The following is a 26,816-nucleotide window of genomic DNA, read 5'->3' as shown; positions in this document are numbered from 1 at the left end:
ATTACAGTGTAATGGATTTACACTCCAGTCCAATTGGTGGCGGTAATGCATATTTTTGGTAGAAGAAGAAGGAGGAGGAGGAGGCTCGTGGGAAAATGGCAGAAGTGGATGCTGAGTTCGAATCAAGCAGCGGGTCAAGCAAATTTGGTGAAGATGAATGTTCTGAATGGACAGTAGTATTGAAAACTGGAACAAAAAGGAAATTGTCTAAAATTGGAGTGGAGTGTGTGACTGATATTTTGATTCGTTATATTTCTGAAGAACAGAGGAAGATTGTAGTGGGCCTCAAAAGAATCCGGACAACAGAAGTTTTGTGTTTTGAACTTCGGAGTAGGGCACCCGTCAAAGGAGTCATCTCAGGGGTGACGACGGATGTTCAGGTTGAATACATGAAGAGAATTCCTGCCATGGTTGGTGCCCAGTTTCTGACCTGCTGGGTGAATGAAGAAAAAGAAGAAAGTCTGTCGGTCTTGTTGTTTTTTGATGAAGAGAAAATACCTACGCATGTGAAGCTTGGTTATGTAAGATACGTCATAAGAGTTTTCGTCCCCAAACCACTGCAGTGTAAGAATTGTAAAAGGATTTCGCCATGTTTCAAGTGTGTGCAGACGAACAGAGTATACTGAAGAACGATGTGTAGAATGACAACAGTGTTGCAATTCTGGTGGGGATCATGATTCTGAGCTCCTGGAGTGCCCTGTAAGGGTGAAGGAGATTAAAGTGGCAAAAGTTAGAGCGGTCCAGCAAATCTCCTATGCGGAGGCGAATAAAATAATTGAGAAAACAAGTGATGGTAGTGGATACACCACAGCCTGTAGTAAATGTTTGCTTCCAGACAAAATATACCCTGTGTGGATTTTGTTGTGTTCATTGCCACAGTGATAAACTGTACAGCACAAGTCTCAAAGAAGTCTAAGAAACTGGACATTATTGTGGCTGCGGCAGAAAAGTTTTTGTGGACTTAAGGATTTTACATCTGAAGACTTGCAAGGGGTATTGGCACCGGAAGACCCACCCTCCCAGGTTCCCCTTGTGCCTGTGTAGGAATCAGATCGGTTGTATTTTTTACTGGAAAAGTTGTTAGAATTATTTATGTATTTCTTTGGTAATTTTTTGGGTAGTTTGTTCAGTTTTGCTGGGAATCCTGTTTCCATCCAGCCTAGTAGGTGGCGGGAGGCACATTAAATTGTGTGATCGACAATATACCATAGAAGAAGAAAAATAAGAGTTATTTAGGCCTCTTGAGTAGGATTTTAAAGGGTAAATAGTGGAATGGGGTGGTGTTTTTTTATATATTTTTTAAATATTCTTAGATAGGGCAAATTTTTCCTTTTCCCCAATTTTATAGTACCTTATCACAAAAATGTAATGTAGGCAGGCCGTGAACGTCCAAACACTCCAGTCAGTACAGCAGGTGGCGATGTATTGGATGTGATCCAACAACACAATCCCAAAGAAGAAGAAGAAGTGTTCTTTGACGCAACTACGTGGGATTATTTTAAACAGGACAAGATGGCGGAGGTTAGCGGGCTGAGGAAACGGAATCATTTCGAACAAAACCGCAAAAGACACGTCTTTGACGAAGGTAATTTTTAATTTAAGGAGAATATGTGGAGCTGGATAGTAATATTGAGACTGACTCTGACATGTACCTCGTTCGGCGTTGTTTCTACTGAGTGCCGTAACCTCCAGTAGCCAAGATAGTAACGTATGTTTTTACTTTTACAGGGACCCAGCCAGTGAAGGATTTAACGTTTTTGTGTAGTTAATTTAGCTGGCTAATTCGCGCCCGCCAGCCTTTATTCTCACCTGGCCGGGTCTGTCATTTTCGGATCGCGAGTGTTGCCGGCTGTTGAGTTGCGTCTATCCCATGGTCCGTTCAATTCTGAATGCTGATTGGTTAAAACCGCATTCCAGCCGGTATCTCTTCCACAAGTTACCATCGGCTAAATCTATGACATTAAAATGCCTATACTCTGTTCCATCTGACTAAGCAATCCACTGTCTCATAAACCCAGCCAGGCAATTTATAAACTTGATCTCTACTATAAAAACCATCTTGACATTATCTCGCATTTCTTTTAGACTAACATTTGGTTTTCAACAGATTGCTTTCGGTCTCCAACATTTGCAACATTGTTTCAATATTCAAATTGGAGTTCCAGCTGTCCCATAGTAATGAACGAGTTGGGATGAGAGACAGGTCAGCAGCTTTTCTCAGCTAGTCGAAATCATGAATCAGCATATTTTTTATGGACATATACAAATAACTATCAATAGAAAACAACAGGTAAAACGAACCGAAGTGCAGCTAGTTTGAAGTCTTTCCAGCTTCAGTTTGAATTGATTGTGTTCTCTGTGTTGTTTGGCTAGCTCCTCTGAACAAGTGTCCTGACGAGAGAGCACATTTTCTATGCCAGGTGAAATCGCGCATCATTAGCTCATTGTTATGGATGTATGCAAATAAATGTCACTAGAAAACAGCGGCTACTTCAATGTTATTCTGGCACAGTTTGACGTGACTGTACGTTAGCCATAGTTGGCTAGCTAGCAAGCAAGGGATAAGAACGTTGCCAGTCAGTATGGTATTCATACTATTTCATCCTAAAGAGCGCGTCCTCGCGCTAGCTTGTGACTCTACGTCTTACAGGAACGCGCTCACCGGTCAAGCACACGCACTGTCGTGGATGCAAGGTCCGATCACTTCTGACACCAATGTAATGAAACAGCATGGAGCAGGTCTCGAACCCTCGACCTTCTAGCCCGAGGTCCGGCGCGCTATCGACTGTGCAGCAAAAGCATGCTCCAGCTGCAGAGTCGATTTCTGCGCTTATAAACCCAGGGTCGTTACAATATAGTCCCGATACAAATCTGGGGTTGCTACCCAAGCCGGCTGGTCGTTCGTTCTATCGGTACGGTTGCCATATACGCGATCCAGTCGTTCAGTCTTTTTGTTCTGCATCTATGGACGCGAACTAGTCGTAAATAACGTTTTCAATTAAAATATGTAAATCATTATTTAAATATGTTGGTGACCCAGTTGTATAAAAGTGATAATGCCCTGGAAGCTGGTGCTTTGAGGATATATTGGCACAGTTTGCGTTGTGCCTAAGAACAACCCTTAGCCGTGGTATATTGGCCATATACCAGACCCCCTCGTACCTTATTGCTTAAATAACACAGTATATTGGCACTGTAGAATTCAATAGCTTTAGTTTATTCTTACATGCTTTGTTTGAGTTGCTTTTTAAAGCAAAGGTCGAATTGAACATTTGGGGAAGAGGTCAAGGTGTAGGGTAGTTCTGTGTGATTGGGACAGGTGCCTCAATAGACTGAGTGATTGAGGAGCGGATGTCGCCAACCTTCTTTTCAAAGTGGTTTACAAAGTTGTCCGCAGGGGAGGATTAAGGACGGAGGAGAGGGTGGAAACCGTTTCCTAGGGTTAGAGGAAGAAGCTTGACATTTATTGATAGAATTGGCTTTAGGAGAAGAGAAGGTAGAGAGGAGGGCGTGAAAGGATGATGGGTCCTCTGGAAGTTTAGTCACTCAGCCATGGCGCAGAAGGGCAGGGCCAAGCCGGCCAGGAGGAAAGGGGACAGGAGGAGTCATAGGATGCGGAAAGGGAGGAGAGTCTGGTCGAGGCAGAATCAGGAGACAGGAAGGAGAAGGATTTAGCAGACTTAGCGGCGGTGCATGTTTGAACTCTCATTTTTGGATTTAGACAACCAGGAACTCCTTATTATTTTAACGTTAGCTAGGAACTACAACTTTCTGTCTTTTCCTTGAAACCAATATTCCACTCTTGGAATAGCGTTTTTGTCTTCTTGCAGATTAACTGAAACCCTCCAAACCCAGTTAGACAACTAGGCCTAATGTTATCTGGCGACCAAAGTAGGCTTAATATATCGAGAGAAAAAACGCTTTGCTCCTGTGGTTTTGCATGCCCATTCTGTATCCTTGCATCAGACTCATGCAAGGAACGAACAACACCAGATGCTTTTTCTCTCCCTCTGTCAGGTCAGGTGCAACAGCCATCATCAACTCTATTGTAATGTGATATAGGCTAGCTATGTGTAGCCTTCCATTTCCTCAGCTGGCCTAGTCTTGGTTTCACATGGGGAAATTCCCTTGCACCTCTACCCAACACCCCTAGCTAACATCTCTCTTACTGAACAACAGTTGCAATCTGGTACAGTTATTTGTGTAACAATGTTGTTTTTGGCGTGTTAATGTATACAGAAATCAGTCAACAGGAAAATGGAAGGTGTTATTTTTGACATCACTTTAGTAATGGGGGTCTTTCAAATCCTTTAGCCTTGTGACATGACTCTTGTATCAGTGCAAAATACAGCTGGGTTTGTTTGTGTGGCAATAGTTAACACTCAGTGGTGCTGCACTTTGTCCATGGTGTGCAGATCCCTTGTTGCAGTTTAACATTTGCCCTGCTTGACTCCGGTCCAGAGAGGGAGTCGTCTCTTGGAGTTGGCACCAGTCCGCAGTGTCACGACGAAGGAGAGGAGGGACAGAGTAAAGTGAGCTGTTTCAGATGTAGATCTAGACTGGCTCCATACACGGCCTGCCAGAGACCCGGATCAGGGCTGTTTCAGATGCAACAGGAGAGAACTGTGGCAAGATAAGGAATGATAAATAAGCCTGCCAATTTTAGATCTGTCTCTGTTTTCTCCAAAGATGAGGGGATTGGACTTCGCAGCCCAGTCCCTGCAGAATAGTGTCTCGGTCTCTCCTATGGCAGCACTGCCACTTAATTTTGCTGACTACTGCTTCGTATTCCCTGCTTTGCTGGACACTTGTATAGAGGGGCCTATGTGTGGGTTATGGTCCATTTTACACCGGACTGATGTTTGACGTTTAGTACAGTTGTCTATATGTGAGTAAAGTTGGGAGCAGTCTGGCCACGAGTTACAGTAGATTACCTTTTTACCCGATGAACACAGGGACTCTTCCATTTCCTGTCCTGACCTGCGATCATGCTAATATGCACGTGTTGCAGCTAATCATTATTTGGACTGGTGTAAACTTCACGTCTGCCCATGTGGGGGAGATTCTGAGGTGTCAGGAGCTGGGGGTATTTAAATTCAGCTTTAGTGTCACTGCGGCTAAAAAGGAACTCTAGCATTGATGTCTGTGACATGGATGTCCGTCTAGCTGTAGAATAAATTCCAGACCTGTCTTGTTGTGATTTTGTTTACTTTTTAAACTTATTTTTTGGTAGTGTTTATCTAGCAGTCTCAAACCCACAGTGAATTATGTCTGTTGGCAGACCAGACAGTCATTATACCAGAATCAGCAGGATGCCTCTCCAGTGTAAGCTCTGCTCCGGAGAATGCTGTCCTGTTCTCTCATACCTTCTGTTCGGCAACCCCTCTCCTGGCATCAGCCATAGAGCCCAGTCAGCCCACTGCTGTTTGCCATCGGCAGAGAACAGCCTTGCGGCAAGCCCTCAAACCTGCCTTAGACCAAATCCTCACTCTTGAATTTTGGTACGAAGTGTTTGTTCTTTGATATGTTAAAGTCACATGTCTTGTAGGACTGTCAGCTCAGGAGGAAAATGTCATTATGGGGAGAAAAGGTTTTTCCTTGGAATCTTGCTTGGTATTGTGAACCATACCTCTCCAAGGGTCTCCTTGACACAACTGTTTTTGGTTGGTAGCAGTTGTAAGATGCTTGTTTGCATGAGCACTAGCAGTCCCAAATACTTGTCATACCAGTTCCCAGGGTGTGTCTAGTGTGATGGGGAGGGACATCTCTGATGTAGAGGACATTTCCCACACCTGGAGGGGAACACCTACCTTTAGACATCCTGTCATGGAAAGATTAAAAGGCCAAACAAAGCTTTTTGAAATGCTTTCACTTTTGCTTATTTTGATGTTGAGCTCCTTGATGTCATAGCCCAATAAATCATTGTATTTGTCACATGCTTGGTAAACAACAGGTGTGGACTAACAGTGAAATACTTACAGGCTTGGACATAGAAAATAGGCTACTGCACAGTGTAGATGCTATAGACATTGACCCACATGACCCATTTGTAGGCCTAGTACTTTATCTCATAATACCACTGGCTTTTGTCCCCCTTTCTCAGATATGTTTCCTAATACCCAAGTGTGTGCACTGCAGGCCTGTGGCAATGTACTGGTGTCATGCTAGAGGTTGACACAGGAGTGAAAATTCGTAACTGTCCTGTACCATTTTTTTCACGTACAGTTATATAACCCCGGAACTTTCCGGTCCCATCCTGATAAAAATCACTCCCGTCCCATGTTCATTTTTAATGCTCAGAAATCAGAAATAACTTCCTCCATTAACTACTGGCCTGTCTGTCCCGGCTCTGTGGCCGCATAGCGTTAGCAGAAACCAATATTGTTCTCAGGGCAAGCCTGGTTGTAGCTGGATTCACCTAGTCAGTCTGTCATGGAAAGAGCAGGTGTTCCTAATGTTTTGTACACTCAGTGTATAGTTGGCTCTTTTTAATATATATATATATATATATATATATATATTATTAAATGCTCCACACAATACATTCTATTCCTCTCCTGTCCCAAACTTGACTAAGAACTTCACACCTATTCCTGCTGGAATCCTGAAGGACTTGCAAGACCCACTGGAGTCCTGTTCCCTTGTCAACCTCTGCAGCAGGCAACAAAAACCATGGCCAGGAACTGTCATGGAATGGCCTATAATATGTACAATGCCTGATGGAAGTTGATGATGAGAATATTGGCTACATTTTTTGAAGAGGACCCTGACTACACTTCTCTGTATTGTCCTTGTGATATGTAAAGTTTGAATTGCACCATGTGCACTCTCTCCCTGCTCTTAACGGCATGGCACCGTGTGTCCTATTCTCTCTCCCAGGTGCGGGTGGTGTGGAAGATGTTCCTCTGTCCCTGCCAGATCGGAAGCCTCCTCCCAGGATGGCACATCGGGCAGAGGCGGATAGCGAGACAGACAAGGAGTGGGAACAGGCCCCAGAGCTGACTGCTGCCGATCAGAGTCCTGTCAAGGAGCAGCCTGTAGAAGAGGTGGTGGAGGAGAAGGCTCGGCCCATCCAGATTGTCCTGGCTCACGAAGACGACCACAAATTTGAGCTGGACACGGCGGCTCTAGAGAAGCTCTTACTGCAGGAGGATGTCAGAGACCTTAATGTGGTGGTGGTGTCAGTGGCTGGGGCCTTCCGTAAGGGCAAGTCCTTCCTGCTGGATTTCATGCTCCGATACATGCTCAACCAGGTGAGAACAGGTGCACACTCACATATACAGTGCCTTCAGAAAGTATTCAAACCGCTTGACTTTTTCAACATTTTGTTGTTACAGCCTGAATTTAAAATGTGTTAAATAGAAGAAAAAAACATTTTACAAATGTGTAAAAAAAAAATGAAGCTGTATTGTCTTCAGTCAATAAGTATTCAACCCCTTTGTTATGGCCAGCCTAAATAAGTTCAGGAGTAAACAATGTGCTAAATAAGTTGCATGCAATAATAGTGTTTAACCTGATTTTTGAATGACTCTGTACCCCACACACACAATTATCTCTAAGGTCCCTCAATCGAGCAGTGAATTTCAAAAACGGATTCAAGCACAAAGACCAGGGAGGTTTTCCAATGCCTTGCAAAGAAGGGCACCTATTGGTAGATGGGTTAAAAAAAGCCCTTTGAGCATGGTGAAGTTATTAATTACACTTTAGATGGTGTATCAATACACCCAGTCATTACAAAGATACAGGCATTGTTTCTAACTCAGTTGCCGGAAAGGAAGAAAGCTCAGGGATTTCACTGTGAGGCCAATGGTGACTTTAAAACCGCTACAGAGTTTAATACCTGTGATGGGGCAAATCCAAGACATCACTGAGTACCACTGTTCATATTTTCAAGAATGGTGGTGGCTGCATCATGTTATGGGTATGCTTGTCATCGGCAAGGACTAGGGAGTTTTTTTAAAAATAAAAATAAAAAATAATAAACTACAGGCAATTGTAGAGGAAAACCTGGTTGTCTACTTTCCTACATACAATGGGAGACAAATTCACCTTTCAGCAGGGCAATAACCTAAAACGCAAGGACAAATCTACACTGTTGTTGCATACCAAGATGACATTGAATGTTCCAGAGTGGCCTAGTTACAGTTTAGACTGATGATCTATGGCAAGACTTGAAAATTGCTGTCTAACAATGATTAACAACCAACCAACAACCATGATTAACAACCCAGAGACTCCCAGCTGTAATCGCTGCCAAAGGTGATTAACATGTATTGACTCGGGGTTGAATGCTTATCTAATCAAGATATGTTTTATTTTTCATAAGTGTATGACATTTTACTTTACTTTGACAGAATATTTTGTGTAGATCATTTAAAAAATAAAGAATTTAATCAATTGTAATCCTTTCTGGAGGCACTGAACCTACAGTACAGACAATTCACTACAAAATACTGATACTTCTCTGAATCATTCATTGGGCAGATCAGGTTGAATGAAGGTTTTGCTGCGCTAAAAGGAAGAACCAATTGAACTGTCTGTTAGCTGGAAAAACTGTGTGGTTAAAAGCACTTTCTGGCAGCATCAACAATCTATTATCATGTTATTAACACACCCCTGGGTGTAGGGTTAATTATAAGGTGTTGAGTAACGCTGCTAACCTTTTCAGGGTAAATCTGGATTGTCGGTTTAATACCAACATTTGTAAAGCAGTTTGGAGATCCTGAATAAACCCCGTATTAGTATTTTTTTCCCAGATTAATTAGCCACCTACTGACCTGATTGCGTTACCTGGCTGATTTTACATAATGTCCTCCATCTAGGGGTTGATAAAACGTCTCGAAACGGGAAGTCTGCTAATGGCTCTAAATGGATGTTAGTAGTAGTTCTTTCCTTTGGGATTAATTTAGTAGTGTGAAATTCCTTCAGGACATTTTATTTTTAGCCAAATGCATTTTCCATTCTTAGACTGCTAGATAATTAGCGTTGTCTTCAGGTCATTTCACATACTGTAGTTCAAAAGCAATTTGTCTCATTAGCATTCCTTTTGCTGAAATATGAATTTCTCTGCCAGTTTCTGGGACAAGAGCTTCCCAAGGGAAGGGCATACATTACCAAGGCCGCATCACTGCATTCCAGTGCAACTTTCTAATCAGCTTCCAGGGGTTATGTTAATGTGTCCACTGTCAAGGATTTGGCTAGAACCATGTGTCGAAAGAGCAAGATTGTTTTTTTGTTTTTACTTTGAGAAATATTTATGTAGCTATAGACCTAGATTTGGAAATGTCTGGTGTTTTCTCGGCACTGAATAAACATGGATGCATAATCAATATTTCTACTGATGACTTGAAACTGAGTGAGAGAGTGAGGAAGAGGCCAGTCAGTCATGCCCTCCATCAGGACAGCCAAGTAGCAGCCAGCGATTGCAGGGCCAGTATCACTTTACAGACCACAAAGCATTATTATAGGTCTGGAAGCTTGGGAAAGCTTTATCTTATATAGTTATAGCTGCCTCAAACTCATTCTCACTGTGTAGTCTGCTGCTAGTTTCCCTGCCTGCCTGGGTCTGTTGTTCCTCTCAAGGTCTGTCACTAGTGCTGAGCAATGAACTGAAACTTCTGTTTTTTTTTTTAAGCAACCAATTGACCAATGTCTGTTCAATTATTTGAATTCCATTGTGTTTTCCTGTGAGCTCAATGCGCACATCACACAGTTTCTCTAAAGATAAATCTGATCCAGCCTGAACTGTGCGATGTAGTAAGGAGTTGTAGTTTCCAACAGGCCAATATTCTACATAGTTTAGCACACAAAACGTGGTAATTAACTACAATGACCATAATCCATTGCACATATCCTTGTTCGGTCTTTTACTTGGTATCTCTACCTGAGAATGCATGATCGAAGTGATTTTATAGTTGGTATTCTTTGAAGAACTACAAAATAGTGATTTTTGTTAGACAAAATAGGCAGCAGCACTATAGAGCTGAGATGATGACTTGGAATTAAGTAATAAAGTCATCAAATAAAACATGTAATACACACACCTGAAATATTTTATTAAAGTTGTGAAATAAATGATGGTTAATAAGTGATAAGTAGAGGTCGACCGATTATGATTTTTCGACACCGATTATTGGAGGACCAAAAAAAGCCGATGCCGATTTTGAAAATATATATATATTTTTTTATTTGTAATAATGACAATTACTACAACTACTGAATGAACGCTTATTTTAACTTAATATAATACATCAATAGAATTTCTCTCTCTACCATTTGTATTTCATATACCTTTGACTATTGCATGTTCTTATAGGCACTTTAGTATTGCCAGTGTAACAGTATAGCTTCCGTCCCTCTCCTCGCCCCTACCTGGGCTCGAACCAGGAACACATCGACACAGCCACCCTCGAAGCATCGTTACCCATCGCTCCACAAAATCCGAGGCCCTTACAGAGCAAGGGGAACAACTACTCAAAGTCTCAGAACGAGTGATGTTTGAAACGCTATTAGCGCGCACCCTGCTAACTAGCTAGCCATTTCACATCGGTTACACCAGCCTAATCACGGGAGTTGATAGGCTTGAAGTCATAAACGGCTCAATGCTTGAAGCACAGCGAAGAACTGCTGGCAAAACGCACTAAAGTGCTGTTTGAATGAATGCTTACGAGCCTGCTGCTGCCTACCATCGCTCAGTCAGACTGCTCTATCAAATATCAAATCATAGACTTAATTATAACATAACTCACAGAAATACGAGCCTTTGGTCATTAATATGGTCGAATCCGGAAACTATAATTTCGAAAACAAAACGTTTATGTCAGTGAAATACGGAACCGTTCCGTATTTTATCTAACGGATGGCATCCCTAAGTCTAAATATTGCTGTTACATTGTACAACCTTCAATGTTATTTGCCAGAATTTTATGTAATTATGACATTAGTTCGCAACGAGCCAGGCGGCCAAAACTGTTGCATATACCCTGACTCTGCGTGCAATGAACGCAAGAGAAGTGACACAATTTCCCTAGTTAAAATAAATGAATGTTAGCAGGCAATATTAACTAAATATGCAGGTTTAAAAATATATACTTCTGTATATTGATTTTAAGAAAGGCATTGATGTTTATGGTTAGGTACACGTTGGAGCAACGACAGTCCTTTTTCGCGAATGCGCACCGCATCGATTATATGCAACGCAGGACACGCTAGATAAACTAGTAATATCATCAACCGTGTAGTTAACTAGTGATTATGATTGATTGATTGTTTTTTATAATGTAAGTTTAATGCTAGCTAGCAACTTACCTTGGCTTCTTACTGCATTTGCGTAACAGGCAGTCTCCTCGTGGAGTGCAATGAGAGGCAGGTGGTTAGAGCGTTGGACTAGTTAACTGTAAGGTTGCAAGATTGAATCCCCGAGCTGACAAGGTAAAAATCTGTCGTTCTGCCCCTGAACAAGGCAGTTAACCCACCGTTCCTAGGCCGTCATTGAAAATAAGAATGTGTTCTTAACTGACTTGCCTAGTTAAAGGTGTAAAAAAAAATTGGCACACTGAATGATCTGAGGACAGATGCATAGGAGAAGTAAAAACTTGAGGTCACAGTGGGGTCAGAGGAGCAGTGATTGCTAGTGTTGTTCTGAGACAACAATGCACTCCATCGCATCTAGGGTCAGCTATTCACGATTGCTCCAATTGTGTTGCCTACGTTTTTTTCACAGCAACAACTCCAGTCCCGAAAAAACAGAAGGAACTGCAGAGATTGAGTATCCCCCCCCATATTAGTCTCCAGCGGGTTATACCCTTTAGATATCTTTAATCACGTCCCAGGCAGGTGCTATTTTGGGGTCTTGGTCTGGCCAACCTAATTTTCTTCCTGGTGTCTGCACTGTACATCTATGATCACTCTTTTACGGCCTAGAATTTGAACACTCCATTCCAGTCACATTTCCTGCTGGATAGAGAAGTCTGCTCTTCTGTGTGTGTGTGTGGCAGACATTGATTGACTGACTGACTGACTGACTGACTGACTGACTGACTGACTGACTGGACTGGACTGGACTGGACTGTTTGTTTGTTTGTTTAATGTCCTCAGAGGGAGGAGACCGAACTAAAGCTTGTTATCTGAAGTCTGCCTTGTTTAATAGCGCTGTTGTATCCTTGTTTAATATCGCCGTAGTATCCTTGGTAACCTAGTGGTTAGAGCGTTGGGCCAGTACCCGAAAGGTTGCTAGATCAAATCCCCGAGCTGACATGGTAAAAATCTGTCATTCTGCCCCTGAACAAGGCAGTTAACCCACTGTTCTTAGGCCGTCATTGTAAATAAGAATTTGTTCTTAACTGGCTTGCCTAGTTAAATATAAAATTAATTGTTTAATAGCGCCGTGGAATCCTTGTTTAATAGCACTTGAGTATTATCCCTGTATTAACACTGCTGCAGGATGTGTATTTTAATAGCTGTGTGATATCTATCACCACCAGGCATGGTTAGGTTAAACTACTCTTCACCTTCTGCTTCGGAAATGCTGCCAGTAGACAGAGCCAGGTTCACTTGTTAAGTAATACCTTTTAGGCATGAAATATAGCATACCATTTTGTTTAATTAGTTACTTTGGGAGTCTAATCTCATTGGCTTACTCCTTCAGCAACCTTGCATTTATTCTCAGTTCATGAATAAGGAAGTAATTAAGACCAGCCCCGTAGGCCACGCTCTCCCTGTAATTAAGACCAGCCCCGTAGGCCACGCTCTCCCTGTAATTAAGACCAGCCCCGTAATGAAGTAGTAGAGTAACGCGCGCACACTTCTAACGTACTTGTTTTCACAACAGCAGCTCATATCCTATTAACGGTGTTTTTCAGACTTAAGTTTCTTTGTCCTTTTTACTGCCTACACTGAACTGAGTCTGACATGATGTTGCGTTTGGCATAGGCTGTGTAAAATGACCCTGATCTCAGGATACCAGTGGTTTGAATGTGATACCACAGTGACCTCCAGTGGTAGTAAGTTGCAAATGCATGTAAGAAATAGCAGTATGCCTATTTCTTCCTTTGATTACATTTGGGCTTTTTCCACATTGCCCATATGAAACATACACTTGCCTACAGGAATCAATAACTTGTTTCCTATACTGACCGCTCTGTCTTGGTACCCCCCTCTCCTGTCACAGCAGGAGGAGCAGTCAGACTCGTGGGTTGGGGTTGATGATGAGCCGCTGACAGGGTTCAGCTGGAGAGGAGGCTGTGAGAGGGAGACCACAGGGATCCAGGTCTGGAGTCAGGTGTTTGTGGTCAACAAGCCGGATGGGAGCAAGGTGAGCCCTACTCTGTGACACACACTGTTATTAACATTGAGAGGAACGCCACAGTGGCACAGTCATGTTTTGTGTATGATCTTATGTCCATCCATGCCGCTCATACTGGCTGTACTGTCTTCAAGTGGATTTCCATCATGTTAATGACCTAAAGGTGACCTGTAATATCCTAACCCTTGACAGGTTGCTGTTCTGCTAGTGGATACACAAGGAGCCTTCGACAGCCAGTCTACCATAAAGGACTGTGCAACGGTTTTTGCCTTGAGCACCATGACCAGCTCTGTACAGGTGAGTCTATGATGGACCTGACTGAGTTCTCACTGTTTGATTACATACCCATAAAGGTGCACACATTGTGCCAGTTGAGTTAATGGTGTGTTGTGGATGGAAAGGGCTGGTTGATGTCAAGAACTGGCCTACGTACAAAGGATATTTCATGGTCTAATTCTTTTCAGGTGTATAACTTGTCCCAGAATATTCAGGAGGATGATCTTCAGCATCTCCAGGTATACACACCATTCCTCCCCATCTTAATGAATACGTTAGACATTTGTTGGTGTGTTTGAAAACAATATTAAGGCTAACATCGTCTTTTCTCCATCTGTTTAGCTCTTCACAGAATACGGCCGGCTTGCTTTGGAGGAAATCTATCTAAAACCCTTCCAGGTGTGTTACTGTCCTGAAAATGGATATTGTTTCTTCAATATATTCAACATGCAAAGTTTGGATGTGCACATTTGTCCTCCCTGAGCACATTCTCTCAGTAACCCTGTCTGTGTTGTGTTCCAGTCTCTCATGTTCCTCATCAGAGACTGGAGCTATCCATATGAGCACAACTATGGACTGGAGGGAGGTAAACGCTTTCTAGAAAAGAGACTGCAGGTAGGTCTGGAGAAGAGAATGGGGACCATGATGGATCATTTAGATCGGGCTCCTCCACATTAGTATCTAGTCCAGTGTGGCTTTTTCGGAGAGGAATTTCCACTACAGTTTTGAACTAAATTATCTCAGCAGAATTGTAATATGAATTTTGTTCAGTGTCTCTGTGAACGGAAGGACGCTCGCATTAGTGGAGGCTGCTGAGGGGAAGGCGGCTCATAATAATGGCTGTAACGGAGCGAATAGAATGGAATCAAACCATTTGTTTGGCGTATTTGATACCATTCCACCTATTCCTCTCCAACTGTTACCAAGAGCCCGTCCTCCCCAATTAAGGTGCCACCAACCTCCTGTGGCGTGCAGTATCACTTTTAGTGGACAATCTGTAAGGCTACTTTCTAAATGTGATACATTAGTTACTGTCAAATTGTAATCAGAAATGTAACTTTTGGATTTAACAAATCTGATTACGGTTACTTTTGGATTATATTCCCTTTTAAAGGACAAAACCACTGATTCGTATAATTTACAGTGTTACATAACACTAACATGTGAGAACAATTTTTGGGGGTGAACAAATGTTTCATTTTGTCGTTTTAACAAGGTTGGTGGCAACATGAAAATCGTTGTGGAAATCTGTTGCAGCTCAAGTCGACTACAAAACCCGCAATGCTCTCTATGGGCTAGCTAGCTAGCAAACGTAGCTACACACAAGCTAATATCCGCATGTGAAGTAGCTAGTTAGTGCCGTTTGTTTAGGTGATTTTACAGCTATCAGTTTAGGAGTCTCCAATCTCACCATGTTCAACCTGCAGATCAATGCTTTCTGCCTTACAGAGTGGAGTCTGCCATTTGCAACAGCACCATGCAATGCACCCTGGACTGAAGAGGCAGACAAATAGGATACATGTGTCCTCTGTTAAATTACACATTTCTTGTGGTAGGAATATCGCAAAAATATGATCAGTGGCTAATTCGAGAGAAGACAACCTCCCGTGTTATGACATCGGCCAGTATTGAAATCTCACATATGATGATTGACGTTTTTGTGATCTAAAAGTCGTATTCCTTTCAACTTCCAGTGTAGTGAGAGCAGCTTTATCACAATGCTACGTCATACCGGCCGAATAACTCCGATACACATTAAATGACCCAGGGAATTGATAGAACATCGCTCAGATGTACAAAGCAATATAACAATCAAAATGGGTGAATTTACTTTGAGGCATTAGAAGAAGACAAGAAGGGTCCATCAAACGCATTTGCTTCTCTGAAGTTTTCAAGTAGGATCCCTGATTATGGACGGTCATTTTCAGCAATCTATATAACCTGTCTGTAGTTTTCTGATCATATTGGGACTCCCTGATATATGTTGGTCTGGTTGTCTTTATCTAATTACATGAAATATTTTAAATGGTTGCTCAAAATTATTTTTTTGTTCAAGGCTCCAACTCCCATGATTCCATTTGGCAAAACCACTTCCACCATCTGAAGTTGCCGCCATTGCGCCCTTTCCAAATAGCCTATGTTTTCGTGGTGAATTACTTGTAAACCTCAAATGTTTTATTAGTTCCAGTAGGCCTACAGTAGTGTTGGATAGTTGCTAAGGCTGTATTTGGCTGTTATTTTTTTAAACATTTTATTTCAGATGCTGCAGGGTTAGCTACTTGGTTAGCTAGCATTGCTAATGTAAAGCAGGCTTCAATCATGAGACTAGGATTCCTTAGTGATTTGCCTGTAAATCTTATGTTTTTTGGACTGATTTAAGAGTCGCTAAGATTAAACTTGGCTCTAATAGCATGCTAGCTAACCAGCAGCAGACACATGAACTTAATTTCATTTTTGTTGTTGTAATGCAGTTGATTGTCACCAATGACATGAACATACACTACATGGCCAAGAGTATGTGGATACCTGCTCGTCGAACATCTCATTCCAAAATCAAATCAAAGTTTGTTTGTCACGTGCGCCGAATACAACAGAATAGAACAGTCAGGATGCTCTCGATGTTGCAGCTGTCTAACCTTTTGAGGATCTCAGGACCCACGCCGAATACAACAGAATACAACCTTACAGTGAAATGCTTACTTACAGGCTCTAACCAATAGTGCAAAAAAGGTGTTATGTGAACAATGGGTAAGTAAAGAAATAAAACAACAGTGAGAAGACATGCTATATACAGTAACAAGGCTATAAAAGTATCGAGGCTACATACAGGCACAAGTTAGTCAGGCTGAGGTAGTATGTAGATATGGTTAAAGTGACTATGCATATATGAACAGAGAGTAGCAGCAGTGTAAAAAGAGGGGTTGGGGGGAGGCACAATGCAAATAGTCCGGGTAGCCATTTGATTACCTGTTCAGGAGTCTTATGGCTTGGGGGTAAAAACTGTTGAGAAGCCTTTTTGTCCTAGACTTGGCACTCCGGTACCACTTGCCATGCGGTTGTAGAGGGAACAGTCTATGGCTGGGGTCTTTGACATTTTTTAGGGCATTCGTCTGACACCGCCTGGTGTAGAGGTCCTGGATGGCAGACAGCTTAGCACCAGTGATGTACTGGGCCATACGCACTACCCTCTGTAGTGCCTTGCGGTCAGAGGCTGAGCAATTGCCGTACCAGGCAGTGATGCAACCAGTCAGGATGCTCTCGATGTTACAGCTGTCGAACCTTTTGAGGATCTCAGGACCCATGCCAAATCTTTTTAGTTTCCTGAGCGGGAATAGGCTTTGTCATGCCCTATTCGACTGTCTTGGTGTGTTTGGACCATTCTAGTTTGTTGATGATACCGAGGAACTTGAAGCTCTCAACCTGCTCCACTACAGCCCCGTCTATGAGAATGGGGGCGTGCTCGGTCCTCCTTTTCCTGTAGTCAGCAATCATCTCCTTAGTCACGTTGAGGGATAGGTTATTCTGGCACCATACGGCCAGGTCTCTGACCTCCTCCCAATAGGCTATCTCGTCGTTGTCGGTGATCAGGTCTACCACTGTTGTGTCGTCTGCAAACTTAATGAGGGTGTTGGAGTCGTGCCTGGCCATGCAGTCGTGGGTGAACAGGGGGGAGGGGACTGAGCACGCACCCCTGTGGAGCTCCAGTGTTGAGGATCAGCGTGGCAGATGTGTTGCTACCTACCCTCACCACCTGGGGGTGGCCCGTCAGGAAGTCGAGGATCCAGTTGCAGAGGGAGGTGTTTAGTCCCAGGATCCTTAACTTAGTGATGCGCTTTGGGGGTACTGTGGTGTTAAACGCTGAGCTGTAGTCAATGAATAGCATTCTCACAGAAGTGTTCCTTTTGTCCAGGTGGGAAAGGGCAGTGTGGAGTGCAATAGAGATTGCATCATCTGTGGATCTGTTTGGGCGGTATGCAAATTGGAGTGGGTCTAGGGTTTCTGGGATAATGGTGTTGATGTGAGCCATTACCAACCTTTCAAAGCACTTCATGGCTACGGACGTGAGTGCTACGGGTCTGTAGTCATTTAGGCAGGTTGCCTTTGTGTTCTTGGGCACAGGGACTATGGTGGTATGCTTGAAACATGTTGGTATTACAGACTCAATCAGGGACATGTTGAAAATGTCAGTGAAGACACCTGCCAGTTGGTCAGCACATGCCCAGAGCACACGTCCTGGTAATCCGTCTGGCCCCACAACCTTGTGTATGTTGACCTGTTTAAAGGTCTTACTCACGTCGACTACGGAGAGCGGGATCACACAGTCGTCCGGAAAAGCTGATGCTCTCATGCATGCCTCAGTGTTGCTTGCCTCGAAGCGAGCATAGAAGTGATTTAGCTCGTCTGGTAGGCTCGTGTCACTGGGCAGCTCGCGGCTGTGCTTCCCTTTGTAGTCTGTAATAGTTTGCAAGCCCTGCTACATAAGATGAGCGTCGGAGCCAGTGTAGTATGATTCAATCTTAGCCCTGTATTGACGTTTTGCCTGTTTGATGGTTCGTCGCAGGGCATAGCAGGATTTATTGTAAGCTTCCGGGCTAGAGTCCCGCACATTGAAAGCGGCAGCTCTACCTTTTAGCTCAGTGCGGATGTTGCCTGTAATCCATGGCTTCTGGTTGGGGTATGTATGTACAGTCCCTTTGGGGACGACGTCCTCGACGCACTTATTGATAAAGCCAGTGACTGATGTGGTGTACACCTCAATGCCATCAGAAGAATCTCGTAACATGTTCCAGTCTGTGATAGCAAAACAGTCCTATAGTTTAGCATCTGCTTCATTTGACCACTTTTTTATAGACCGGGTCACTGGTGCTTCCTGCTTCAATTTTTGCTTGTAAGCAGGAATCAGGAGGATAGAGTTGTGGTCGGAATTACCAAATGGAGGGCGGGGGAGAGCTTTGTACGCGTCTCTGTGTGTGGAGTACAGGTGATCTAGAATTTTTTTTCCCCCTCTGGTTGCACGTTTAACATGTTGATAGAAATTTGGTAGAACTGATCTAAGTTTCCCTGCATTAAAGTCTCCGGCCCCTAGGAGCACCGCCTCTGGGTGAGTGGTTTCCTGTTTGCTTATTTCCTTATACAGCTGACTGAGTGCGGTCTTAGTGCCAGCCTGTGGTGGTAAATAAACAGCCATGAAAAGTATAGCTGAAAACTCTCTAGGCAAGTAGTGTGGTCTGCAATTTATCACAATATACTCTACTTCAGCCGAGCAAAATCTAGATACTTCCTTAGATTTCTTGCACCAGCTGTTGTTTACAAATATGCACAGACCGCCCCCCTCGTCTTACCGGAGTGTGCTGTTCTATCTTGCCGGTGCAGCGTATATCCTGCTAGCTGAATATCCATGTCGTCATTCAGCCACGATTCCGTGAAACATAGGATATTACGGTTTTTGATGTCCCGTTGGTAGGATATTTGTGATCGTACCTCGTCCAATTATTGCACGTTGGCGAGTAGTATTTACGTTAACGGCAGCTTTCCCAGTCGTCTTCTCCGGGTCCTGACCAGGCATCCGGCTCTTTGTCTTCTGTACCTGCGTCGCTTCCTCTTGCAAATAACGGGGATGTCGGCCCTGTGGGGAGTTTGGATAATGTCTTGTACGTCGTCCTTGTAGAAAAAATCTTTGTCTAATCCGAGGTGAGTGATCGCTGTCCTGATATCCAGAAGCTCTTTTTTGCCGTAAGATACGGTGGCAGAAACATTATGTACAAAATAAGTTACAAATAACGTGAAAAAAACTACATAATAGCACAATTTGTTGGTCGCCCGTTTAACTGCTGCCATTTCTTTCGGTGCCATTTTAATCATGGGCATTAATATAGAGTTGGTCCCCCCCCTGCTGCTATAACAGCCTCCACTCTTCTAGGAAGGTGTTCCGCTAGATGTTGGAACATTGCTGTGAGGACTTGCTTTCCATTCAGCCACGAGTATTAGTGAGGTCGGGCACTGATTTTGGACCATTAGGCCTGGCTTGCAGTCGGCGTTCCAATTAATCCCAAACATGTTCGATGGAGTTGAGGTCAGGGCTCTGTGCAGGTCAGTCAAGTTTTTCCACACCGATCTCGACAAACCATTTCTGCATTGGGGCAGGTAGTGTTTGTCTGGCATCCGCCAAACCCAGATTAGTCCGTCCGACTGCCAGATGGTGAATGACGCATGATTCATCACTCCAGAGAATGCATTTCCACTGCTCCAGAGTCCAATGGCGGCGAGCTTACACCACTCCAGCTGATGCTTGGCATTGCTCTTGGTGATCTTAGGCTTGTGTGCTCGGCCATGGAAACCCATGTTCATGAAGCTCCAGACGAACAGTTCTTGTGCTGACGTTGCTTCCAGAGGCAGTTTGGAACTCGGAAGTGAGGGTTGCAACCGAGGACGGATGATTTGTACGCACTTCAGCACTCAGCGGTCCTGTTCTGTCAGCTTGTGTGGCATACTACTTCACAGCTGAGCTGATGTTGCTCCTAGAAGTTTCCACTTCAAAATAACAGCACTTAGACTTGACCTGGGCAGCTCTAGCAGGGCAGAAATTTTTACGAACTGACTTGTTGGAAAGGTGGCGTCCTATGACGGTGCTGAGCTCTTCATTAAGGCCATTCTACTGCCAATGTTTGTCTATGGAGATTGCATGGCTGTGTAGTCGCTTGTATACACCTGTCAACAACAGGTGTAGCTCAAATAGCCAAATCCATGAATTTGAAGGGGTGTTAACATACTTTTAATAATATTCATGCAAGCATTATAATATGATTACAACCCAAAGTAATGTGGAATGCACTCATGACTTATGACATAAGCTTTGTCTTGGCTTGCTAGACAGCTCAACTAACTGCAGGTTAACTAGGCGGAGCATTGCATCATGGAGATGAAATGCACCCTGGGAATTGTAGTAGAAGAGGACAATGCAGAAACAATAAAAAAATGACCGAAACGAGGATTGTGCAGTATGACTGATAACATCAAATTGTGTTTAAATCTTACAGTAGTGCATATATACAAACAGCATAACTGATTATAAAGTGGCGGAATTGTCCTTTAAACTTGTGCCTAAGACAACAGACCAGTGTCTTGGATATTATGTAACAGCTGTGTGTGTTTTCTACAGGTGAAACAGAACCAGCATGAGGAACTGCAGACCGTGAGGAAACACATCCACTCCTGCTTCTCCAACATCGGTTGCTTCCTCTTGCCCCATCCCGGCCTCAAAGTGGCCACCAACCCCATGTTTGACGGCAGATTAAAAGGTGAGACCTCCCACTGCAGAGAATAATCCCTTCCACCCTCACCCTCCATACTATATACTAACCCCCTTCCACCCCCCTCCATACTCAACTAAACCCCCTCCATCCCCCACTAACCCCCTTCCACTCCTCCTCCATACTCCACTAACCCCTTCCATCCCCCCTCCATACTCCACTAACCCCCTCCATACTCTACTAACCCCTTCCACCCCTCCACCAACCCGCTCCATACACTACTAACCTCCTTCCACCCCCTCCTCCATACTCAACTAACCCCCTCCATACTCAACTGACCCCTTCCACCCCCCTCCTCCAATACTTCACTAACCCCTTCCACCCAACGTTATCCCATCCTCAGTGACTCCCAAACCCTTTTCTTAATACTGAGGTGGAGAGGCAGTTTAAGAAAATAGTTAACCCCTGGAGGAGACGTTCTTGGGCTTTACTATGCTTCTGGCTGTGTTCTTTGTGTAGACATTGATGGTGACTTTAAGGAGGCGCTGGGCAATCTGGTGCCCTTACTGCTGGCTCCTGAGAACCTGGTGGAGAAGGAGATTGGAGGGGCTAAAGTGACCTGCAGAGATCTAGTGGAGTACTTTAAGGTGAGCACCATGTTCTCCCATGGCCTATAAACTACTTTAAATGCCTGAAAATGTTCTGAAACTTCCTAATCTCATCACAACTGAAGTTATAGAAAACACATTTTCTCCACGTCTTCTTCCCAGGCCTATATAAAGATCTATCAAGGGGAGGAGCTTCCTCATCCTAAGTCAATGTTACAGGTCTGTACTGGTTTGATCCACATTGATACGTTTTGAGCAAGCTTGTGGGGGTTTTCTCTTATCTTGCTCAAACCCTCTTTGCATTTGACTGTGCTCTGTTACCTAGGCAACGGCTGAAGCCAACAACCTTACAGCAGTTGCTGGAGCAAAAGACACTTACAGCAAAAGCATGGAAATGGTAGGTTTGTTCACCCCTGGCTTGTTACACGAACAATGTACAGTGCATTCGGAAAGTATTCAGACCCCTTCCATTTTGCTACGTTACAGCCTTATTCTCAAATGGATTAAATAAAAACATTTCCTCATCTACACAAAATACCCCATAATGACAAATGGAAAACAGGTTTTTAGATTTTTTTTGCAAATGAATTAAAATACAAAAACTGATACCTTACATAAGTATTCAGACCCTCGAAATTGAGCTCAGGTGCATCCTGTTTCCATTGATCATCCTTGAGATGTTTCTACAACTTGATTGGAGTCCACCTGTGGTAAATTCCATTTATTGGACATGATTTGGAAAGGCACATAAAGTCCCACAGTTGACAGTGCATGTCAGAGCAAAAACCAAGCAATGAGGTCGAAGAAATTGTCCGTGGAGCTCCGGGACGGGATTGTATCGAGGCACAGATCTGGAGAGAGGTACCAACAAATTTCTGCAGAATTTAAGGTCCCCAAGAACAGTGGCCGTCTCCATTCTTAAATGGAAGAAGTTTGGAACCACCAAGACTCTTCATAGAGCTGGCCACCCGGTCAGTGAGCAATCGGAGGATAAGGACCTTGGTCAGGGAGGTGACCAAGAACCCGATGGTCACTGTGACAGAGCTCCAGAGTTCCTCTGGAGATGGGAGAACCTTCCAGAAGATCAACCATCTCTGTAGCACTCTAATCAGGCCTTTATGGTAGTGGCCAGACGGAAGCCACTCTTCAGTAAAATACACATGACAGACCTCTGAGTTTACCAAAAGGCACCTAAAGACTCTCAGGCCATGAGAAACAAGATTCTCTGGTCTGATTTAAACCAAGATTTAACTCTTTGGCCTGAATTCCAAGCGTCACGTTTGGAGGAAACCTGGCACCATCCCTACGGTGGTGGCTGCATAATGCTGTGGGGGATGTTTTCAGGGACTGGGAGACTAGTCAGGATCGAGGGAAAGATGAACGAAGCAAAGTACAGAGAGATCCTTGATGAAAACCTGCTCCAAAGTGCTCAGGACCTCAGACTGGGGCAAAGGTTCACCTTCCAACAGGACAATGACCCTAAGCACACAGCCAAGACAACGCAGGAGTGGCTTCAGGACAAGTCTCTGAATGTCCTTGAGTGGCCCAGCCAGAGCCCGGACTTGAACCCGGTCGAACATCTCTGGAGAGACCTGAAAATAGCTGTGCAGTGACGCTCCCCATCCAACCTGACAGATCTTGTGAGGATCTGCAGATAAGAATGGGAGAAACTTCCCAAATACAGGTGTGCCAAGCTTGTAGCCTCATACCCAGACTCGGCTGTAGTCGCTTCCAAAGGTGCTTCAACAAAGTACTTAGTAAAGGGTCTGTATACTGTAACTGTGATTAGTTTTATTTTTAATACATTTTCAAAAATGTCTCAACCTGTTTTTTGCTTTGTCATTATGGGGTATTGTTTGTAGACTGGGGGGGAACAACTTAATACATTTTAGCATACGGGTGGAATGTAACAATATTTGGGAAAAGTGAATGGGTCTGAATACTTTCCAAATGCACTGTATCTACACACATTCCAAGCAGATTGATTTACTATTGTTGTGGTACACACGCACACCACATGTTAATGTTTTTAAATGTATGTGAACTGTAAAGTCTTGTCTAATGTATTTTTTGTTATGTGTCGGACCCCAGTAAGACTAGCTGTTGCTATTGGGGATCCTAATAAAATAAAAAATGTCATTATACAAATGTAACCAATGAGGTCATTCGTAGAGGTAATATTTTTGCCACTAGTCTTTGTTAGTCGGTGTAGTAATCTGTTTGGTTTCTGAAATGTGGTGTTTCCCTGCTAGGTGTGTGGAGGGGACAAGCCCTACATCGCCCCTGCAGACTTGGAACGCTGCCACGAGGAGTTCAAGGAGTGCTCGGTGCGTCAGTTCCGCTCTGTGAAGAAGATGGGAGGGGAGGACTTCTGCAAGAAATACCAGGAGCAGCTGGAGGGTGAGCTGGATGAGGCCTACTCCAACTTCCACAAGCACAACGAGGGCAAGAACATCTTCTACGCTGCACGCACGCCCGCCACGCTCTTCGTTGTCATGTTCACCACCTACATCGTCTCAGGGCTGACCGGCTTCATTGGAATGAACACTATTGCCGTGCTGGCCAACCTGGTCATGGGCGTGGCTCTCATGACTCTCTGCATGTGGGCCTACGTCAAATACTCAGGGGAGTTCAGAGATGTGGGCACCATCATAGACCTGTTGGCAGAGACACTCTGGGAACAGGTGGGTGCTGATATGTCTGTGGATAAAGGTGTTTTGTGTTTTCATAGATTTTTCTATTAAGGATAGAAGTATGGATACAGGAAGTATATGTTTATTTAGCACGTGTGACTCAAAGCCATGTGAAGCTGAGAATTCCTCATGTTCTCCACTGTCGTCTGTGATGTTGATTCCTTCCCCTCAGAGTCCAGATTTCTAGTGGCCCTCTAGTTCCCCATCAGCCCTGAACTCAATCGCATTATCCTTCACCAGCCCTATCCAATGAGCTACCAGCCTTTCCTTTACCATCCAATCAGCCTTCAGCCTGCCCAATCAGCTGGTGATCTCTTTTTCTTCTTTTAATCTGATCTTGCTCTCCTCTCCGCCTCAGATGACTGCCAGAAAGGTGAGGTGGAGGTTTCTCTTCCTGCCTGTTCCTGGTTCAGTGCACTTTTCTGTCTTTGTTTGGTTGTTTCCCTGCTTTTGCTGCTCTTCTCTGCTAATTCCTCACCTCCCATGTCTCCAGGTGCTTTCCAAACTCTTTGTTGGCCAGGAGTCGAATCACGTGGCACTCTTTCCTACCATCAGCAGCAACGCAGAGAAAGAGACTCCCCTCAAACAACAATGACAAGACTCAATAACTTTTCTGGCTAGCTGCTTGGCTCTTTATTTCCAAATGCATCTGCATTCCACTCTTGTCATTCCTTGTGACATATGGGGCTGGTCTTAATTACAGGGTGGTTGTCTGCCTAGTTCATTCTAAATGTAGAATATGCAGGTTGGCACTACCTAATCTTCTGATTGTAATCACAGCAGGCCCACTGACTAGTCTTAAATAATCTCAACTATTTTATTTTATTTTATTTTATCCATTTGTTCAATTGCCATTCTGCTCTTGTCATTCCTTGTGGCCTATGGGGTCTGTTTGTCAGTACAGGGAGGATGTGGCCGGTCTTAATTACAGGGAGGTTGTGTCTGTGTAGTTCTCTGTTACATGTAGAATGCAGGTTGGCACTCTCCCTACTCTTCTGATTGTAATCACAGCAGGCCCACTGGAATTGGCCTACTGACTAGTCTTAAATCATCTACAATTTTCATAGATTTTTTTTGTTTTAGCCATTTGTTCAATTGCCATGATTGGAGTTTAGTTTTTGATGTTTCTATTCGTTTTAAATAATCATGCATGTTTTCAGTCTGCATGTTGGACAGAATCTCTTCTCCCTCCATTTGTCCTCATGTTTTCATTTCTATTGATTTGATTTAGTCTCATGTCATGTCCCTTTGTGCTCTCCTCTTCCCTCCTCTCCAGGTGTTGAAGCCTCTGAGTGAGCAATATATGGAGGATAACGTTAGACAGACTGTGGTTAACTCCATCAGAGCCAGTCTGACGGAACAGGCCACACAGCACGCAAAGTTAAAGTCACACTGACCCCTGCTCCTCCTGCTACTACTCTACCATCCACTCACCCCACCCCTTCACTCAGTGTGCTAAATCATAGGACTGTGGCACTGTGCAAACCAAAGTTTACCCTGCACAGGCCCAGCCAGCCTCCCTGTCTGCTGTAGTGGCCTGTCTTACTGCTGGCAACTCTACTATTGGATCCCCCCTGTTGGAAGGTGGACAATTAGCGAGTTAAGAAGTAGTTGCCGGTCTGCTCTCACCTTTACCACAATTTGACCCCCCCCCCCCCCAGGATTTTAAATTATGAAGAGTTGTTAGGTTTGCTGACCCGGTTTTAGTGTTGTCATATTAAGCAGATTGCACTTGCTTGGGTTTCAAGGTTAATTCAGGGAGTCACAGCTCTTTGATGGTGTGCCATTGGATGCAAGATGAACTGTCTGCATAGTCATGCATACTATATCCAAGCCAGTGTTCCTACCCTCTCTCCTGATACTGTTTGGTTAACTGGGGTGGATTTTGAAATCCTTTGAGCCTCTTCAGTTGTTTTAAGATACTGATGTTTAATCTTGCTTTAGTGTCTACCTACCAGTGTTATCTACTGCATGGTATTAGACAAACACAGCATAGCACTATAATAGGCCCTAGAGCTCAATCTATTGTGCTTAGCAGGGGAATGTAATTCAGACAGTTTCATTAATTTGCCTTTCTTGAAAACCCACAGGACAGTGGGAGTGATCAATGGTATTGCACATCTAGAGTTGTTTTTCTTGTCAATACAGCACTAATGATATCAGTTAGGTCAACGCTTTTGTACCAATTCCATCCACAACTGTCTCGCCTAGGAACGCGGCAGTTGTTACGGCTCATTTTATAGAAATGTTTTACAAATAGGGAATGATGTATGACACATTTTACACTTTGTATATATTCTATAGTGTTGGCGGGGTGTTTGTTGTTGATTGGCCTAGTGTGGTTTTAAGGAATGTTTTGTGATTGGTCTTACAGTTGCATCTTTTTCTGTGATCTATACCGGTACATAAACAAACTCTAGGCTAGAGCATTTAGATTCCACCACAGATTCGGACAAAGCTTTCTGGAATTTGATGAGTGGGTCGAGATTGTCTTTAAATCACTTCCTGTAATTTATTTTTCAATAAACAAGTACATTGACCTTATTGATTAAAATCGATAATCTACTGTTCAGACTCCTTTGTTTATTGGAACGAGGGCAAAATCATCAGGGCTTGCTCCCGCAGTATTCAACAATATAGATGTCAATACAAAGTGTGAGGAAATAATGAGCTTGCATTCAATTTG

The 26,816-nt window shown here is 43.6% G+C and overlaps 1 protein-coding gene across 2 annotated transcripts; it reads left to right on the top strand.

Moving 5' to 3' along the window:
• Positions 1 to 1,463: 1,463 nt before the first annotated feature.
• Positions 1,464 to 26,700, top strand: LOC120017716 (atlastin-2-like). 2 transcript variants are annotated; one of them, XM_038960662.1, is made up of 13 exons: positions 1,464 to 1,585; positions 6,880 to 7,253; positions 13,172 to 13,312; positions 13,496 to 13,600; positions 13,768 to 13,818; positions 13,922 to 13,978; positions 14,102 to 14,194; positions 20,739 to 20,877; positions 21,349 to 21,476; positions 21,600 to 21,656; positions 21,763 to 21,834; positions 23,690 to 24,121; positions 25,407 to 26,700. In XM_038960662.1, exons 1-13 carry the CDS (start codon positions 1,513 to 1,515, stop codon positions 25,524 to 25,526), a joined length of 1,842 nt encoding a protein of 613 aa, XP_038816590.1. In that variant the 5' UTR covers positions 1,464 to 1,512; the 3' UTR covers positions 25,527 to 26,700. The 2 variants fall into 2 exon arrangements, with proteins under 2 accessions (XP_038816590.1, XP_038816589.1); XM_038960661.1 differs by having other exon boundaries at positions 13,169 to 13,312.
• Positions 26,701 to 26,816: the final 116 nt, after the last annotated feature.

Source organism: Salvelinus namaycush, chromosome 22 (genome assembly GCF_016432855.1).
Source record: "Salvelinus namaycush isolate Seneca chromosome 22, SaNama_1.0, whole genome shotgun sequence".
Classification (NCBI taxonomy): domain Eukaryota; kingdom Metazoa; phylum Chordata; class Actinopteri; order Salmoniformes; family Salmonidae; genus Salvelinus; species Salvelinus namaycush.
Note: the sequence above shows the minus strand (reverse complement) of the source record. Positions and strands in the feature narration are given on the sequence as shown.

Coding starts and splice junctions, on each gene's coding strand:
- LOC120017716 (XM_038960661.1), top strand. CDS start 1,513: ATGGCGGAGGTTAGCGGGCTGAGGAAACGGAATCATTTCGAACAAAAC. Junction 13,979..14,101: donor TCTATCTAAAACCCTTCCAG/GTGTGTTACTGT, acceptor GTTGTGTTCCAG/TCTCTCATGTTCCTCATCAG. Junction 21,835..23,689: donor ACAGCAAAAGCATGGAAATG/GTAGGTTTGTTC, acceptor TTTCCCTGCTAG/GTGTGTGGAGGGGACAAGCC.